This window comes from Rattus rattus, chromosome 10, assembly GCF_011064425.1.
Source record: "Rattus rattus isolate New Zealand chromosome 10, Rrattus_CSIRO_v1, whole genome shotgun sequence".
Classification (NCBI taxonomy): Eukaryota; Metazoa; Chordata; class Mammalia; order Rodentia; family Muridae; genus Rattus; species Rattus rattus.
This window is the reverse complement of record NC_046163.1, coordinates 1243486-1261912: the sequence shown is the minus strand read 5'-3', so window position 1 is coordinate 1261912 and position 18427 is coordinate 1243486. Positions and strand designations below refer to the sequence as shown.

Genomic DNA, 18427 nt, shown 5'->3' with positions numbered 1-18427 from the left:
CTGCTGTGTCGACTGGTCCTATGACAGTGTCTGTCCCAAATTATTTAAAACTGTCTTAGGAACTTCTTACAGAATCTGTAATTACCACTCTGCCCCAGAATTAGCTTTTACTAAGGCGGAAAATTGAAATCTAGAGTAGAGAGCATAGCCAATTGAATTAATATGCAGGTCTCATACCAGTCAGATGGCAGGCTTAGGTACAAGGCTCCCCCTTTCACAGCATCTTATGTGTCAATTAGGGACACACTGAGTTCAGAGTAATTGTTACTTGCCTCTCTGTTGTTGGAGGCTTTTAGGATGAGGGTGCAGACTGTAAGACCCTCCACTGTGCTAGCGTCCTTCCCTGGTCATATGAGAGATGAGTAATTAATCTGCCTTGTGGATGAGGGATTTTGGCGGGGAGGGCGTCTGGCCTACATAGCAGACCAGGGCAGCAGATTTCTGCCATGTCATCTTATTTCCCCTGTATCCTTATCCTATAACAAGGCAAGCGTGCAATTACTCCGATGGGGTCGTATCCTAGCCAAGGGAAAGTGTACTGCTTGGGCCTGGGGATGTCCTGTCGTAGCTCAAGCAAGTAATTTTCCATAACCATTTTTAAAAATTCATCTGATACTGAGTATTATTTTATATTTTTTTTTCTTTTTTTCGGAGCTGGGGACCGAACCCAGGGCCCTGCGCTTGCTAGGCAAGTGCTCTACCACTGAGCTAAATCCCCAACCCCGTATTATTTTATATTAAATTTAAGTTTAAGCTTTTTTTCAGTTATTGTTTTATAAATTGATCTTTCAATCTAATCTTGTCTCTGTAAATAAGTCACATTTGTGCTTAACATGACTACAAATACAATTCTGAGCTTATGAAAAACATTAGCTTATTTACAAGGTGAATGATCATTAACTTCTGTCTTATCATTGTTTTAAAAGTTTATAATAAATTGGTAACTTTTAAGATTAGGATTTTATAATTTTATCTCTTAAGAATTTTAAGCCTTAAAAATTACAGTTGTTGGTATTTTTAAAAGAATAAAGATCGGTCCCCAGCTCCAAAAAAAAAAAAAAAAAAAGAATAAAGAATATATACATATATAGACTGTTGCTGTCTTCAGACACACCAGAAGAGGGGATCGGATCCCCTTACAGATGGTTGCAGTTGCTGGGAATTGAACTCAGGGCCTCTGGAATAGCAGTCAGTGCCTTAATCGCTGAGCCATCTCTCCAGCCCAAAATTACAGTTTTTGAATTGATACTTTTAGTATGGAAATAAACTTTAACAAGTTTTCTTATGACTTAGTTTATCCAAATGACTTTTTTTTTTGAAGATTTATTTATTTGTTATATACATAAGTACACTGTAGCTGTCTTCAGACCCACCAGAAGAGGTCACCAGATCTCATTACAGATGGTTGTGAGCCACCATGTGGTTGCTGGAATTTGACCTCATGACCTCTGGAAGAGTAGTCAGTGCTCTTAACTGAGCCATCTCCCTAGCCCCTATCCAAATGATTAAAGCTCAATGAAGTTAGCAAAGACAAAAGTGATTACATATACATTTTAATTAGACAGATATTTTTAAGTCACTCCTGGTTACCATGAGTGGATCATTATAATCCTAGGAATTTATAAAGATTAATCATCAAGCATATATCACCCTTAAGTCCCATAAGCCCTATATAACCCACCGTGACTGTATAATGCTCTGAGACTGTATAACTCACCGTGACTGTACAACTCGCTGGGACTGTATGACTCTCTCAGACTGTATAACTCACTGGGACTGTATAACCTACTGGGACTGTAGAACTCACTGTGACTGTATAATTCACTGGGACTGTATAATTTGCTACAATTCGGCTTTATCTTTTATGGTTCCTCTGTCTTCAACTGTCATGTTTTTTCTTAAAACAAAAATCCATTATCATGAAAAATCCATCTTTTTTTAAAAAAAATATTTATTTAATGTATATGAATACACTGTAGCTGTCTTCAGACACACCAGAAGAGGGCCTCAGATCTCATTATAGATGGTTGTGAGCCACCATGTGGTTGCTGGGATTGGAACTCAGGACCTCCGGAAGGGCAGTCAGCGCTCTTACCCATTGAGCCATCTCTCCAGCCCACAAAACCATCCTTATCCAAAATATTTACAGTCATTTTTACCAAAAATTGCAGGTTCATATTTTACATCCTTTTAAATATTTTTGCCTATTTATCATTCTTCTATTTTATTATTTTAAACAGGATTTGAATTTAGATTTTATACATGAATGTTGTAGCAAACTAAAATTACTTTTACACACACCTTTCCTCTCAACTTTGTTATTTGGTTGGTTTTTGAGGTTTAGTGACAGGGTTTCTCTGTGTAGCCCTGGCTGTTCTGGAACTCAGTCTTTAGACCAGGCTGACCTCAAACTCTGAGAGATCCTCCTACTTCTGCCCTCTGAGTGCAGGTATTAAAAGTTTGTGGGCTGGAGAGATGGCTCAGCGGTTAAAAGCACCTGACTGCTCTTCCAGAGGTCATGAGTTCAATTCCCAGCAACCACATGGTGGCTCACAACCATCTGTAAAGAGATCTGATGCCCTCTTCTGGTGTGTCTGAAGACAGCTACAGTGTACTTATAGATAATAAATGAATAAATCTTAAAAAAAAAAAAAATAGGGGTTGGGGATTTAGCTCAGTGGTAGAGCGCTTGCCTAGGTTCGGTCCCCAGCTCCGAAAAAATAAAAAATAAAAAAAATAAAAAAATAAATAAAAAAAATAAAAGTTTGCGTCACTACTGCCTGGCTGCTTGTTGAGGCAAGGTCTCACTGAGTGGCTCTGGTTGTCCTGTCACTTCAGGAACACTTTAAATGTGTCTCATCAGCTGACCCAATATGACTCCTTGCAACCCAGGAAGGGGTATATTGTTTTGGACTTCAATCTTAGTCTCATCCTGGGGCATTACCTGTGAAGGAGTGTTTGCCTCTCCAGGGGCAGTGAGACCTGGGAGAAGGGAACAGATAAATGATGCAGACTAAAGTCTCATGCAACAGTCAGCTTTATTCAGAACATCAGTTTATAGTCTCAGGGTTAAGAGAGGTCACTTGAGTAACAGTCTCATGAGTTTATGCTGTACACAATCACAAAGAGAAGCTGCATATGGCAAAGACATGTTTTTCCGCAGAGGCACACAACAGCTGAAGGGTCTGGCAGTAAGCAATGTGTGGACCAGGTCTTTGCCCAGTTAGAAATGTCGACACACTTGTGCTGTCTATTGGCGCAGGTCTCCTTTGAAGGTGGCCTTGGGGCTGCTGCCAGAAGCTGGCATTTCTGGCTATGGTGGATACCCTCAGGGAGGGAGAGGAGTAAGTGTCATGCTGATAGAGTCTCAATCCAGGGAAAGAGGTGCATCAGAGAGATGCCCTGAATCATCGTGGAGAGGTGTCTCCACATATGGTGGGCACCCAGAAGGGTATAGGGAGGCTGTCTGATCCATGGGTGCAACTTTTGCTGAGTAGGCTCCAAGAGAGACAGACAACAGTCTCCAGCAAATGGACAGACAGGGCAGGCCGCTCCAAGGTGACTTGGAGTACATGAGGAGGGGCAAGTGGTTAGTTAGCATAGGTGGAGGAAAGGAACAGCCAGAGAGATGGACTCTAAAATTTTGAAGTCAAATATAGGGGTGGTAGGAGCCTGTCTAAGCAGGTGATCCACATCCAGGAGCACTACAATCTGCAGGGCTTCTGGTAATGAGGGGCAGGGCCCTTTGGAATGAAGGGGCTCATTCTTTTCCTAGGTTTTAGCTTCAAATATAAATGAGGGCACCGTAAAACCACTGAATTAGACCACCCCATGGGTAGAAAGGAAGGGGAGGATGTTGTTGTAATAATATAAAAAATAAAAAAAAAAGTAAGATTGTTGTTTACCCCGCTAGGTCCGGCACCACAGTGCCCCAAGATATCTGCTAGATATCTTAAGTCTCAGTCAGCAAAGTGTCTCACCCACTCTGCTCCATCCCATATCACACTGCCAAAGGCCTCTCTCTGAGCCTGGCAGCAGTCTCTCTACCTATCTAGTTCCCAAGGCAGGTTTCCATGCCAGAAACACAACTCTCAACTCTGTGGCAGCCCAGACCAGCCACCACACACTTTCTTACGCTTAAATCACTACATGAAAGAAAGCACAGCACAATAACCTTTGACCCAATTGATAAGATAGAATTGCCCACCTAAACATACAGAGCCCAGTACCATTCATCCCTTAAGAACATTAATAACAACCTGTAAACACACAGAGCGGAATCTTATCGTCACCTGCCATATTGTCCTGCCACGGCTTCTCTCCCTCTCCTTCCTGTCTCTTCTTTCCGTTCAGTTCCAGTCTCCTCCTCTTCCTTCAAACTTTTCTCCCGCCCATCCTTCCTTCTCGTCCAATGACAGTCCTCCTTCTATCCTGTACCTGGAGGACAGAAAGAAGAGCAAAATGGAGGGTAAGGAAGGAGATTTATAACAGCATGGTGGGGTCTTTGAGTTGATACAGACCATTTAGTCTGAGAACTAGGTGTCTTTGCCCAAGGAAGTTGACCTTTGAGGGAGAATTAAGGGTGATTACTCTTAAACGAAAACCTACGTTAGGCCTCAGTTTACCTAATAATAATCCTTGTGTTTACCCAGCCACAACCCTCCTGTTTAGGACATTGTCAGCAGCACTGCCATTTTGGGGGACAACTTTTTTTCTTCTTTTTTTTCGGAGCTGGGGACCGAACCCAGGGCCTTGTGCTTGCTAGGCAAGCGCTCTACCACTGAGCTAAATCCCCAACCTTTTGGGGGACAACTTCAGACCTAACACTTAGTTCTCTCTGCCCACCATGTGGCTATCAGGGATCAAACAGATCTTGTCAGGCTTGCTGGCCTTACATACTAAGCCATCTCAGAGGCCCTAATTTGTGTGTGTGTGTGTGTGTGTGTGTGTGTGTGTGTGTGTGTGTGTGTGTGTGTGTGTGTGTGAGTGCAACTGTTTGTGCATATGTGTGGATATATGCATCATAGCAAGTTTATGAAGATTAGAGTGTTGTAGTCTTGGAATCACCCCACAAAGCACTCAGACACTGATCTCAGGGATGCAGTCCCTACTCGGAATCTGAGCTATGTCCCCCAGCTAGAATCCTATAGAGCTTTTAAGCCTGAAATCTACAAACATCTGTGCCAAGTTACTTCACCAATCAGAATCTGGGATAGGGGATTTCCTTATTAACATGTCTTTGCTGTACGCTCATCCTGTTCTCACTGGGTGGGGTATTCAGCTGTGGCTGGTAACTGGCCTTGCCCAATCTTCATGTCTTGAGAGGCCAAACCTTGGGACTGGCCTTCATTTTAAAGGAAAAAAAAAGTCTGAGAACTTGACCTGCAGTGGAATCCAAGCTGTACCCACGTACCAGGAAGGACTCCACGGCTTGTCCCAGGCCAGGCTAGCAACAATTAATCAAAGATTAGTCTGGCTGTTTCAGATATACTTTCAGACCATTGGTTATTTTATATGGTCTTGTTGTAGAGCACCCACTTGCCACTTACAACAGACATTCAGTTAGATACTCGCTAGGATAGACCCTCCCTCACTTCCACTTCCTATAAAACCCTGTCCTGCTGAGGGTTCAAGGCTGCTCTGCCTTCCCTTCCTATCCAGCTGTGTCAGGGTTGGGTTAGAGGAGAGCCCAAGCTTGAGCTTATAATAGACCCTAATGTTGTAACATCAGAAACAGCTCCTAGTTGGTCTTTTAGTATTCACGAATGCTTCCTGCCATGATAGCCTTAACTTGCCAACCAGGATGGCAGTTACCCATGTACATGTCTCTTTCTGTCAAGTAGGATGTCAATTCCCAAAGAGGTCTTGGGAACTTAAAGCGTTATTCAACCCCTACTCAAAATGGAAGTCTTATTCCAAATGGCTTCTTATATTGGTGCAGGTGTCTCTCTTATGTTGAGGTCTATCCCAGGGGCAGGTTATCATACACAGGTGCAGGAAGTGCCACTGGGTGGTTGGTTTGAGTCCAAGCTTACTGTGGCTAACTATACAAAGCAGTTCTAACTGACCTCCATTGTGATTGGTTTCCAAGAACACCGAAGCCCAGAACGTAACAGAAAATGCAATCAACTCGGGCATGAGGAAGCTTCCTTATAACACCAGTAACAGCACAGAATGGCTGGCTAGACAAGCCAACAGTTCCCTAGGTGTGGAAAGCTCTTGGTGCCCCTTCTAGGAATTTGGCAAGAATTTGACATTGGGCTAGGACAGAGCTCAAGATGAATACAGCAGAGGAATTGTATTCCTTGTATCTTGGTCATCTTGATGAACCCCTAGTGACAGCGACCACCGGACTTGGTTTATTGCTTTGTTCTTTGGCTACCTTGTCTTTGATCTAGAACTGACCCTGTTCTGTGTCTGTCCCTACAACGGTACAAGAGCAGACTGGAAGAAATAAACCTGCTTCAGCCTCAGAACTGGCTGGAGTCGTGTTCTAGTGTTGTCTAGTTGTCTTTTTTCTCTTCACTCCCTGGACCCCGCTGTTGGCTGACTGAGCTGGCTTGGTCACTAGGCCTTAACACAGAGGATAACTTGCAGGAGTCAGTTCTCTTTGTATCAGAGGGGTCTCTGGGATGGAACTCAGGTCATCAGGCTTGATGGCACTCTCCTTCACCTGCTGAGCCTTCACAGTTTCCTCTCTAGTCCTATACTAGTGGCTTCCCACTCAGGTGCCTTCAGAAGGACACTTTTTTTTTTTCCTGAAGATGAGGGCCAGGATTGGAGGTCTAAATCCACCACATTCTGACTTACACTTCATCTAAAGTCTCAGGTCGTCACTGGGTGTGGTAACACACATCTTTAATCCTAACATTTCAAAGGCTGAGGCAGGTAGATCTGTGAGTTTTAGTCTGTTCTACAGAGTGAGTACCAAGCCAGCCATGCCTACATAATGAGAACCTGTCTCAAAAAAAAAATCTCAGATCACTTAAAAATTTAAAAATTTCTTGTCTAATTATAGTATCTTACTTTGTTTTTATAAGAACTTCTAACTGGTAGCAAGAAACTATGGCCTTCTTTCTCCAATTATGTATTTCTTATGCATTAACTTATGCCCTAAATTCCTATTTATTTGTACGTGAACGTTACCATGCAAGTAAATGCTCATCTTTAAAGATTTATTTATTTTAATTTATGTTTGTACACTGTAGCTGTCTTCAGACACACCAGAAGAGGGCATCAGATCTCATTATAGATGGTTCTGAGCCACCATGTGATTTCTGAGAATTGAACTCAGGACCTCTGGAAGAGCAGCCAATGTTTTTAACCTCTGAGCCACCACTCCAACCTTATGCAATAATTCTTAATAAAGCCTGCTTCTACTTCCACATGACACGACACCAGTAATCTTCATTGGCATTAGACAGTGAGCTTAGAGCACTGTCCCAGGTTGATCTCTTGTGACTGTAAGTGCCCAGCAAATCAGGTCACTGGGTCATGAAGTTGGCCAGTGGAGGGCCCCATCATTCTCAAACACCTGCATCATTTCTGAAATTCTGTCTTTTTCCTGACTGAAAATGCATGGCCGTGGGTATAGCTCAGTAGAGGAAACACGGCGTCCTGGATTTAATCCATTGCATTGGCATAAACTGATCCTGGTGGCACATGCTTGTAATTCCAGCACTTCGGAGGAGGTAAAAGCAGAAAGATGAGAAGTTTAGGGTCATCCTCAGTTACATGGTGAATTCAAGACCAGCATATACTAGTATAACACCCTAAAAAAGTAAAATGGAGAGTGTATTAGTTGCTTTTCTTCTTCCATTGCTGTGACAAAAATGCTTGACAAAAGCAATCTATGTAAGGATCTGTTTTGGCTCCCAGTTTTAGGGCGCTCAGTCCTGGCAAGGGAAGCATGGGAGCAGGAGTATGCAGGAACTGGTCATGTTCAATCAGTATTAGGAAACAGAGATGGTGAGTTTCACCCGTGTTGTTGTAAAAATATAAAAAATTAAAAAGGTAGGTTTGTCTTTTACCTCACTAGGTTCAGCACCGTGGTGCCCTATGATGTGTGCTGGGTATCTTGTCGGGAACACACCTCCCAACTCAGTGGCAGCCCAGACCAGCCGCCACACACTTTCTTACACTTAGATCTACACATGGAAGAACACACAATACAATAACCTTTGGCCCAATTGATAAGACATAACTGCCCACCTAAACATACAGAGCCCAGTACCATCCATCCCTTAAGAACATTAATAACAACCTGTAAATACACAGAGCAGAATCTTTGTTTTTTAAAGATTTTATTCATTTATTACATATAAGTACACTGTAGCTGTCTTCAGACACACCAGAAGAGGGCATCAGATCTCTTTACAGATGGTTGTGAGCCACCATGTGGTTGCTGGGAATTGAATTCAGGACCTCTGGAAGAGCAGTCGGGTGCTCTTAACCGCTGAGCCATCTCTCCAGCCCCACAGAGCAGAATCTTAATGTCACCTGCCATAGCTTCTCGATCTCTCCCTCCTGTCTCCTCCTCCTTTCCGTTCCAGTCTCCTCCTCTTCCTTCAACCTTCTCTCCCACCCATCCTTCCTTCTCATCCAATGGCAGGCCTCCTATCCTGTACCTGCCCTCACCTGAATTTTACAAAGTAAATGGGGAGAAGGTTCTGGTGTAGTCACCTGAGTCCTGAGTAAGTGACTAGGGAGCTGTCCTGAGGCAGCAGAATTAGCATCAAAATACAGACAACGCCAGGGCAAACCACAACACACCTGCTCTCTCCTTTTTATTCCTTCCCAGATCCCAGCCTGAGGGATGCTGCATCCCATATTCAAGGTGGGTGCTCACACCTCAGTTAAACCTCTCCAGAAGCACACTCAGACCAGAGCATGCAGAGGTTTGTCTCCTAGGTGATTAAAAATTCCATCAAACTGACAAGCAAGATTGTTGGAGGCGACCTGTAGAGTTTTTCGTGGTGACTCGTGATCATTTATAATGAGCTATGGTGCCCTCCTCTGGCCTGCAGTCATACATGCAGACAGAACACTGTATATATAATAAATAAATTTGTAAAAAATTATTTCACAAAATTGGGAAGTCAAGGAAAACTGAGAAACTAAGGAAAAGAGAAACTCCCAAGTGTGGAAGGGTTTCCAAGACACAGAGAAGCTGCCCAACTCCATCGTCCAGGGTTTTGTTTTTTGTTTTTGTTTTTTTTTTTCTTATGACAATGGCAGAAATTGGACAAAAACTGAGGTAATTTTTATCCAGATTAGTTAATTCAGACTGGAGAGATGGCTCAGCAGTTAAGCGCACTCATTCTTGCAGAGGACCCAGATTCAATTCTCATCAGACATATGGTAGCTCACAACCACCTGTAACTCCAGTTCCAAGGGCTCTGATGCCTTCTCCTGATATCCGGGGTCACCAGGCATGCACATGTACCTGGTGCTCAGGCAGATACGCAAGCAAAACATTCATACATAAATCTTAGCTAATCCTCTGGCTATGATGAGCCAAGCCAGTAGAGGGCTCACATACTCTGTGCACGTTGCGCAACCCAACCAGAGATGATGCTGTTTACTAGCTGTGCCCACTCTTTTTTTTTTTTTTTTTCTTTTTTTCGGAGCTGGGGACTGAACCCAGGGCCTTGTGCTTGCTAGGCAAGCATTCTACCACTGAGCTAAATCCCCAAACCCCTGTGCCCACTTTTTTAGGGATGTTGAAGCCTCTCTCTCTTGACTTGTGCTGTTAGCTGCTGGTACCCATCTTAGGGTTTTATAGCTGCGAAGAGAAAGACACCTCAACCATATCAACTCTTATAAAGGAAAACATTTAATTGGGGCTGGCTTAGAGTTCAGAGGTTCCGTCCATTGTCATCATGGTGAGAAGCATGGCACCCTGCAGGCAGGCGTGGGGCTGGAGGAGCTGAGGGTACTACCTCTTGATCCACAGGCAGCGAGAGACTGTGGCCACACGGGGTGCAGCGTGATCACAGGAAACCTCAAGGCCTGCCTCCACAGTGACACACTTCCCTTAACAAGGCCACACCTCCTAATAGTGCCATTCCCTATGGCTAAGCATGCAAACAGGAGTCTATGGGGACCATATCTATTTAAAAAAACAAACCCACAGTATTCAACCTTCCGGGTGTCTTGCTGGCTGCTGATCAGACTATGTTTTCTTTGTCCCACATATACACAAACAGTTCGTAGCTTCCTCGTTGCGGAGTTAGCTCTGTCATAGCCATCAGGGTGTAGCTGCACTCTCTCTTCTTTATCTCATATTGAGCTCCTTGTCTTTGGGGTAGTCTGAGTAGTCTCCTAGGTAGAACATATTGTTCGCAGCCATCTTTACTTTCATTTTAGTCTATTACAATCAGCAACCTTAGAAATAAGAGTAAACGAGAGGGCAATAGTGTCTCACATCTATCCCTCAAAGGCTTCGGGGGACTCAGTGGCTTCCCTTTACAGGCCCAGAGCCCTGTTCCCCTGGTTATGTTTAGCTTCCCTGCATCATCCCAACATAACTCTGCCAACATGATTCTCAATCTTAACACCAGCCTCTGTTTTCTATTGGAATCTGTGTGAACAATTTCCCTCAGAGAACAAGCTCCTGCATCCCGTCAGAAGCATTGGTGACTAAAATGTCTATACATGGTTAAGACCCAAAGAAACACTTTACGACCTTCACCTGTCTTGGGCCTTTCACATGCCAGCTACATTTTCAGCTTTAATTGTTACTGTTTTCAGGACAGGGCCTCCCCTTGAACTTGCTGTTTCCTGCTTTAGTCTCCCAAGTGTGGGGTTACACTCTCAAAGAAATTCTTGAAGAAGTTGTGTTTTTTGGTTTATTGGGAAACCATTTGCCTTGGATGAAAGAAAAAGGGCAAAGATGTCACTAGGGAAAATGCTTCTATGTAAAAGCAGAAGCAGCTAGAGAAGGCCAGGAGAGACAGTAGATATGTTTTGTAATTTTAAGATTTTATGTGCACAAATGGTTTGCCTGTATGTATACATGTAGGTGCTTGCAGCCCAAGAACGTTAGCTTCTGTTCTAGCTACCTTAAGTTAACTGGTCTAGAAGTTTTGGGTCCAGATTTGGTGGGGAGGCATTCCTGCCACGATAGTCTGATGACTAAACTCCAAAGACTTAACGAAATATATCTACATTGGTCATTTTAACAAATATTTCCAGAGTGCCCTGAACAGATTCTTTCTATCAGTTCTGCAAACTATCCACCATATTTAAACGTCAGGAACAGTTTGGGATCAAGAAACTATGACACAAAGGAAACACTATGTAAAACTAAGAAGCTGCCCACTTGAGTACACTTTATGATCCTTAAGAACCAAATGCTGTACAAAGGAAAACTGGATAATCCAATTAGTCATTCATATATGCTGGAACAAGAAACATCTTTCCCTTCTCAGCCACAAGGCAGAAAGTCAAAATCAATGGAAAGCAAAAGTCCTAAAAACCTCAGCACTAATGAACGACCATGGTGAGTTAGGGCAGTGGAGATGGCTATGGCGTCTTCTTTGAGAAGGGCCTCTACGATTTCCCCAACTGTCGCCAATTTCTGGAAGCTCAGTCAATCCACAAGTGCCTTTTCCTTGGTTGGAGTGAAGGAAGCAATCGCCTCATGGTGACAAGCCCATTTAGGACCCTGTGATTATCCGGGATGGGAAGGTCCTTCCCAAGGTGAAGGGAAGCCTGATTCCTCACAAACCGACCTGCAGAACTTTGAAATCCCGTGGGTCTCCTGAGTGTAATGGGAACACAGCCTACCGCCTGCCATACTGCGTGGGGAGAGCCAGCCTCGGCGCGCGGCACTCCCCACTCCACCTATCTAAACATTTTCTTCTCTCTTTTTCTGAGCTCTCAGGTACACAGGACTTCACGGCTCTGCCTCCTAACGTGACGTAACCCAGGAGAGGCCCGCCCCCACAGAGTGACGTCATCACACCGCGCGGTCGCCTAGCTCGGAGCCTAGAGTTTACCACGGAGACTGCTCCGCGGCGGCTGGTCCGGGCGGCTGCGGCGGCTGCGGCGCTCTGGCTGCTCAGCCGCCTGCGAGCCCCGCGCCCAGCACCTCCGCTCGGGCGGCCCGGGAGCCCTGGTGAGTGGGCGCGGCTCTGACACGCGGCCTTTCCCTTCTGCCCTCAGCCGGGGGCGCGGCCTTCCCCCAGCCCTGGTACCCCCTGGTCGGGAGGAGACGCACTGGGGCGCTGCAGGCAGGCTTAGTGCTACCTTCTCAGCTTCTCCTGCGCAGCTCCCGCCTGCCCCAGAGAAGGTTTAACCTGGAAGGAAAGAATTCAGCTCAGAAACAGTTAAGGGGACATTTATTTAGCAAAGCTACACACTCCAAAGATTGGAGTGGGCTTCCTCCGAAGGTAGGTAGGAGTAGCGCATTGGGGTTTTAAAGAAGTTTCTTAAAAGTATTAACGAGGTGCATGATATATTCATGCATGGAGGTAAGACAACCGCCTTTCTCTCAAATTATAATGGTCTTCGTGTCCCCTTGTAAGGCATTTCCCCCCAGCAGTCTTGAAAAAAGCAAAGTGCGGGGTGGGAGGTTTGGAAACTGCAGCACATTGTAATGAAGCCAGTGCCTTTTAAGAATGCAGACTCTTTAACGCGGTTCTTGGCAATTTATAAAGTATCCTGTACCTTGGTTTCTGATACAGTGGAACATCCCAAATACGGCTTCAAACATTCTGACCATGGGGAGACTTAGTGCAGTCCCTACTTAACCAGGAGACATACCAAGATACAGTTGTGATTTTTTTCCCCCACATGATTATCGCTTATCTAACTTTGCTTACCTAGGTTGTTCTAATACTCGATGGTCAGCTTTTCTTTCCTTTTTTTTTTTTTTTTTTTTTTTTGCTACCTCTTCATTTTAGGCTTCTAGAATGATTCAGAATAGAACCCCTCTATTCACATATTAGCTGTTCTAGAATGTGTCGTTTCTGAAAGGTGAATGTTTGGTCAGGCTTTGTGCTGGGAGGAAGGTTGCTGCCTTGAGGTTACTGTCTTAATGTTCAGTCACAGACAGGCTGGGCCCTATGCTAAGACACCAGGAAATCTTCTTAATCTTCAGACAGAATTCAGCAAATCCCCAGTTTCTTGCATCTCACAATTGAAATTATGTTGACTTAAGCAAACCTTTTAAAAACAAAAGTTTGCTTTGGTCAGTCATCTTTTTTTTTTTTTAAAGATTTATTTATTCTATAAGTACACTTGTAGTTGTTTTCAGACACACCAGAAGAGGGCATCAGATCTCATTACAGATGGTTGTGAGCCACCATGTGGTTGCTGGGTTTTGAACTCAGGACCTCTGGAAGAGCAATCAGTGCTCTTAACCACTGAGCCATCCCTCCAGCCCAATCCTCTCCTTTTTTTTTTTTTCCGGAGCTGAGGACCGAACCCAGGGCCTTGAGCTTGCTAGGCAAGCGCTCTACCACTGAGCTAAATCCCCAACCCCTATCCTCTCCTTTTTTGTTAAGTAGATGTTGCAGAGCTGTCGGAGGGAGTGTTGAGAGTGCTTTTGATGGAGCTACTAAACAAAAGATGACAACTTAGAACCTCAGTTTTACTCTTAAGAAATCAGGAATGTGGGCTTTGGGAGAACAGTTTCTTCTTTTCTTGGTTTATTTTAGAAAGTTTAGCAACCTCAAATAAAAGGCTGTTTTCATAAGCACCTCCATTGCGTTCTGCCAGAAAATTTTCAGAGGAGGAACATCTTAGGGAGAATCTGAGGGAGGTGGATCTTGTGAGTTCAAGGCCAGCTCAGTCTACAGAATGAGTCCCAGGACAGCCAGGGCTGCAAGTCATGAGGAGCAAACAGTAAGTGTGCTTAAAGTTTGTCCACTCAGAAAAGTATTCCTCACGATGCCTTTCAAATACATAATTATTCAGCTGAATGCACACAAGTGAACTTTGCAATTCTGGTTATTCTCTGATACCCAGAAGGAATTGGTTCCAGGAATCCATAGATACCAAAATCTGAGTGTGGTGGTCTTCTTTGGTTTAATTCATTGTCGTTGTCGTTGTTGTTGTTGTTTGACACCAGAGTCTCTTTATGGAGCCCAGGCTGGCCTGGAACATGTTATGTAGACCAAGGTGAGCTCCAGCTTGCAGCAATCTACCTCTTTCTCCTGAGTGTTTGGATTGCAGGGAACATACCACTGCACCTGGCTCTGAACTCATGTAGTTAGGTGCATGGTGTTTGTGTATACCTCATGCACACCCATGTACCTCAAGACAAGTTCTGGATTACTTATGCCTAAAACAGTAAACTTATTTTACTGTATTTGTGCTGGCTAGTTTTATGTCGGCATGACACAAGCTGTGGTCATCTGAGAGGAGGGAGCCTTAATTAAGATGATGCCTACAGAAGATCAGGCTGCAAGCAGTCAAGCTGGTAGGGCATTTTTTGAATCAGTGATTGGCCGGGGAGGGCTTCTTTCACTTTGCCACTCCTGGGCTAGAGGCCTCTGTAAGAAAGTAGACTGAGCAGCTGACTGATTGGTGGTGATGCAAACCTTTAATCCCCACACTTGGAAGGCAGAGGAAATCAGATCTCTGAGTTCCAGGACAGCCTGATCTACAGATTGAGTTCCAGGATAGCCAGGCTACACAAAGAAACCCTATCTCAAAAAAAAAAAAAAAAAAAAAAAAAAAAAAAAAAAAAAAAAAGCAAAGCAAAGAAAGTAGAAGGAAATAAAGGAAATTGAGCAAGTCATGAGGAGCACATCAGTAAGCTGCACTGACACTGACCCTGCATCATCTCCTACCTCCTGGATATTAGTTCCCACCTCTGCACCTCTCACTGGACTGTGACTCGGGATATGTAAGCTAAATAGACCCTTTCCTCCCAAGGTGCTTTTTGGTCATGGTGTTTTATCACAACAGTGGTAATGCTGAGATAGTATTCTCTAGGGAAAATTATAAACGCCTGTATACATGTTCAAAATCAGTTCTTTAGTTCTTAATATTTTGTTCTTTGCTTGGTTGAATCCAAAGATATAGAACGTGGAATTTGGAGGAAGAATGAGGTAATGTTTACTGGAGTCGTTGTTGGCCAGATTGTGGTGGTGCCAGGGTCAAAAGTGCTCTCTCTATATTTGTGGAAGTTTGTGGTTAAGGAAGCCCTTTTAGTTCCTTAATTTGTAAAGCTAATTGTGTGTTTGGTTTCCCACTTCTTCATTGTGACCTTTTTTCCCTTGTAGCTGCACTGTCCAAGGGACTCCTTTGTTCTTTCTCCTTAGCGCTTGATGGGCGGCATTATGGCCCCTAAAGACATAATGACAAATACTCACGCCAAGTCCATCCTCAACTCAATGAACTCCCTCAGGAAGAGCAATACCCTCTGTGACGTGACCTTGAGAGTGGAGCAGAAAGACTTCCCTGCCCACCGGATTGTGCTGGCTGCCTGCAGTGATTATTTCTGTGCCATGTTCACTAGTGAGGTAAATGCAAGTCATTGCTATGTAAGTCAAACTCACATTGTAACTTTGCAGTCCTCCTCTTTCAAGGGACAAAATAGCATGCGTTGGTGATCCAGCTATGACATTGGTCAGCCAAGTGGTCACCAGGGTTAATCTTGGGGTTCTGTCTGGGCAGCTCTTTCTTCACTGTCCTGTGTGTGTGAGGGGCTGCTCAATCAAAGGGGATGTTTCCAGCACACCATTCTTTGGTCAAAAGTGTAGGAGTGTCAGAATTCCAGACAAGTGCTCAATAAATAAAATATAAATCTGAAACCAGATATAGTGGCTCACACTTACAGTCCTGACAGCAGGAAGATGACCATAAATTTGAGGCCATTCTGAGCTACAGAATAACACCCATATAAAAGCATTCAACAATGAAAAAAGGGGTTGGGGATTTGGCTCAGCAGTAGAGCTTGCTTGCCTAGCAAAAGGCCCTGGGTTCGGTCCCCAGCTCAAAAAAAAAAAAAAAAAAAAAAAAAAAAGCAGACAACAATGAAAAAAAAAAAAAGTCTGGTAAACCAGTGAACTTATGTAATGTGTTAGTTAATAGGTAGGTTCTGAGTAAGACATGTGTTGGCTTTCTGCTTTAAATCATCAATGATTGTAGAAAATGAGTATTTATGCTACTGGTGCAGATTTCAGGATGACTTCAGATGAGGGGAAGATGGGGTTTAATGAATGACTGTGCAGTATTGACTTAGCTTGATGTGGTAGACATGTCTGTAATGCCAGCAATTGGGGGGCAGAAACAGGATCGGGGGTCTCTCACCATGGGGCCGGCCTTGAACTCATGGTGAGACCATGTCTCACGAAAACAAGGGCAGAGGATGCAGCTCAGCTGGTCTAATGCTTGCCTAATATACACAAAGCCACTAGGTTAAGACCATCCTTGCCTCCGCACAGAGTTTTAGGCTATTTGGGGCTATAGGAAACATTGTATCCAAAACCAAAATTACTTTTTAAAAAAAAGGAGGTGGCGCAAGATGGTTCAGCAAGTAAAGATGCTTTCCATCAAACCTCATGGACCAGATAGGGGGAAGGAATGAACCAACTCGGGGTGTGTGTGTGTGTGTGTGTGTAGACAGCAGACATGGACCAGATAGGGGGAAGGAAGGAACCAACTCCGGGTGTGTGTGTGTAGACAGCAGAGCTGTCCTGGAACTCACCCTGTAGACCAGGTCAGCTTCCAACTCGTGGTGTGTGTGTGTGTGTGTGTGTGTGTGTGTGTGTGTGTGTGTGTGTGTGTGTGTGTGTGTGTGTGTAGACAGCAGAGCCGTCCTGGAACTCACCCTGTAGACCAGGCCAGCTTTGAACCCACAGATCCGACTGCCTCTCCCTCCCAGGTGCTGAGATTAAAGGGCTACACCACTACCTCCTGGCTTTAAAGCTTCTAAAAAGTAAAACTATTTAAACTAGTCTTTGTAAGTATTTTAGGTTTGAGGCATAGAATAAGTATTGGGTATTTAAACTTCGACATATATCTGAATTATTTCAGCATGCTGGCTTTTTGTTTGTTTGTAAGATTTAAAAAGAGTTCCGTGTATGTGCTGCATGGATTTTATGTCCATCGTATTCAAGGAGTTGCCCGTGGAGTCCATAGGGCACCAGATGCCCCAGAGCTAGAATTCCAATGGTTGTGAGTCACCTGACGTGGGTGTTACAAATGCTTGACCAGTCTCTCCAAGCCTGTGGTTTGCATATATGTGCATCTGTTTTTGAGAAAGAATCTTAACTCCCAATTGGCCTGAAATACTTCATCTCTCTGCTTCAGCCGCCTCCAGTACAGAGACTATGGGTGTGAGCCATCGTGCCTGGCTATGATAAGACTCTTTAAAAAGTATCTCTAAGCACCAGTGTTTTCTTTAGGTAGTGCCCATCACTGTGAGGCTGCAGAGGTGGCTCAGTGGTTAAGAGCACTGCTGTTCTTCCAGAGGGTCCGGGTTCCATTCCCAGCACCCACATTATGGTTCACAACTGTCTAACTTTAGTTCCAAGAGATCTGACATCCTCACACAGAGATACATGCAGACAAAACACCATTGCACATAAGGTAAAAATTAAAAAAAAAGTCCCTGTCAACGTACTGAAGAAGTAGTTGCTGGAGCCAGATAAGAGAGGGAGTGTCGTGATAATAACAGCTATATTTATGGGCCCAGTCACATTGCCATGTTGTCATTTACCCAAGGGGTAAATATTGCCATTTCATTTTCCAGATGAAAGGTCTCAACAAATGCCTTGCCAAGGTCACATTGCTTAGAGTACCACAGAGAGGTAGGCTCTGCCACTATAGCATATGACTGTAAAAAATAATCCTTAACTCCTATGTTCAGCCATAAGGCTGGTACCACAGATCTCTAGCTTGTACTCTCCTTTATGATGTCTGCCCCAAAAACATTGCCATTTAGCTGGGTAGGGAGTGTTGACCAGTGCTGAGCATGAGGTGGACTAAGACTGCTGCTCACACAGTCCTGCTAAAGCAGCGTGTGTCCTGCCTGCTGTCAGGCTGTCTCCTGTCTTGGAGAAAGGCTGTCTACACTGTTTTTTCAACACTGGGGAATTTCTGGAATCTTGGAGGAAAAAAACTAATTTCTTCTCATACATGACTCTTTCTTTCCTTCTTTCCTTCTTTCCTTTTCTAAACAGGGCTTTTCTGCGCCTGTTGTAGACCTCCCCCTGTAGACCAGGCTAGCCTCGACCTCAGAAATCCACCTGCCTCTGCCTCCGCCTCCAGAATGCTGGACTTAAAGGTGTGTGCCACCAATGCCTGGCTAGAGTGTGATATTTTTGTTGTTATTTTTGTTTTCGGAAACAGAGTTTCTCTGTATAACAGAGCCCTGGCTGTCCTGGACTCCCTTTGTAGGCCAGGCTGTCCTCAAGTTCTGTCTTTGCCCTGGTTTCCCCCAACCCCCAACCCCACCCCAGTGTGCAGG

At 44.3% G+C, this 18427-nt stretch overlaps 1 protein-coding gene and 1 long non-coding RNA gene across 6 annotated transcripts in view; one reads left to right on the top strand and one right to left on the bottom strand.

Annotated features, from left to right (window-relative positions):
• Nucleotides 1–7558: 7558 nt before the first annotated feature.
• On the bottom strand, nucleotides 7559–11919 carry LOC116911028. The gene is made up of 2 exons (XR_004389301.1): nucleotides 11791–11919; nucleotides 7559–7772 (listed from the first exon to the last, which is right to left on the bottom strand). It is a non-coding gene; the product is annotated as an uncharacterized LOC116911028 (long non-coding RNA).
• A 48-nt stretch (nucleotides 11920–11967) lies between these two features.
• Nucleotides 11968–18427, top strand: part of Klhl12 (kelch like family member 12) — a 33793-nt gene continuing 27333 nt past the window's right edge. For 2 of the 5 annotated variants that reach the window (XM_032914767.1, XM_032914763.1), the window contains exons 1-2: nucleotides 13701–13851; nucleotides 15276–15476. In XM_032914767.1, coding sequence (XP_032770658.1) covers nucleotides 13807–13851; nucleotides 15276–15476 — 246 coding nt within the window. In that variant the 5' untranslated portion in view covers nucleotides 13701–13806. Of the gene's footprint in view, nucleotides 12396–13700; nucleotides 13852–15275; nucleotides 15477–18427 lie in introns of those variants that run through there. The other 3 variants (XM_032914764.1, XM_032914765.1, XM_032914766.1) reach the window with 3 other exon arrangements.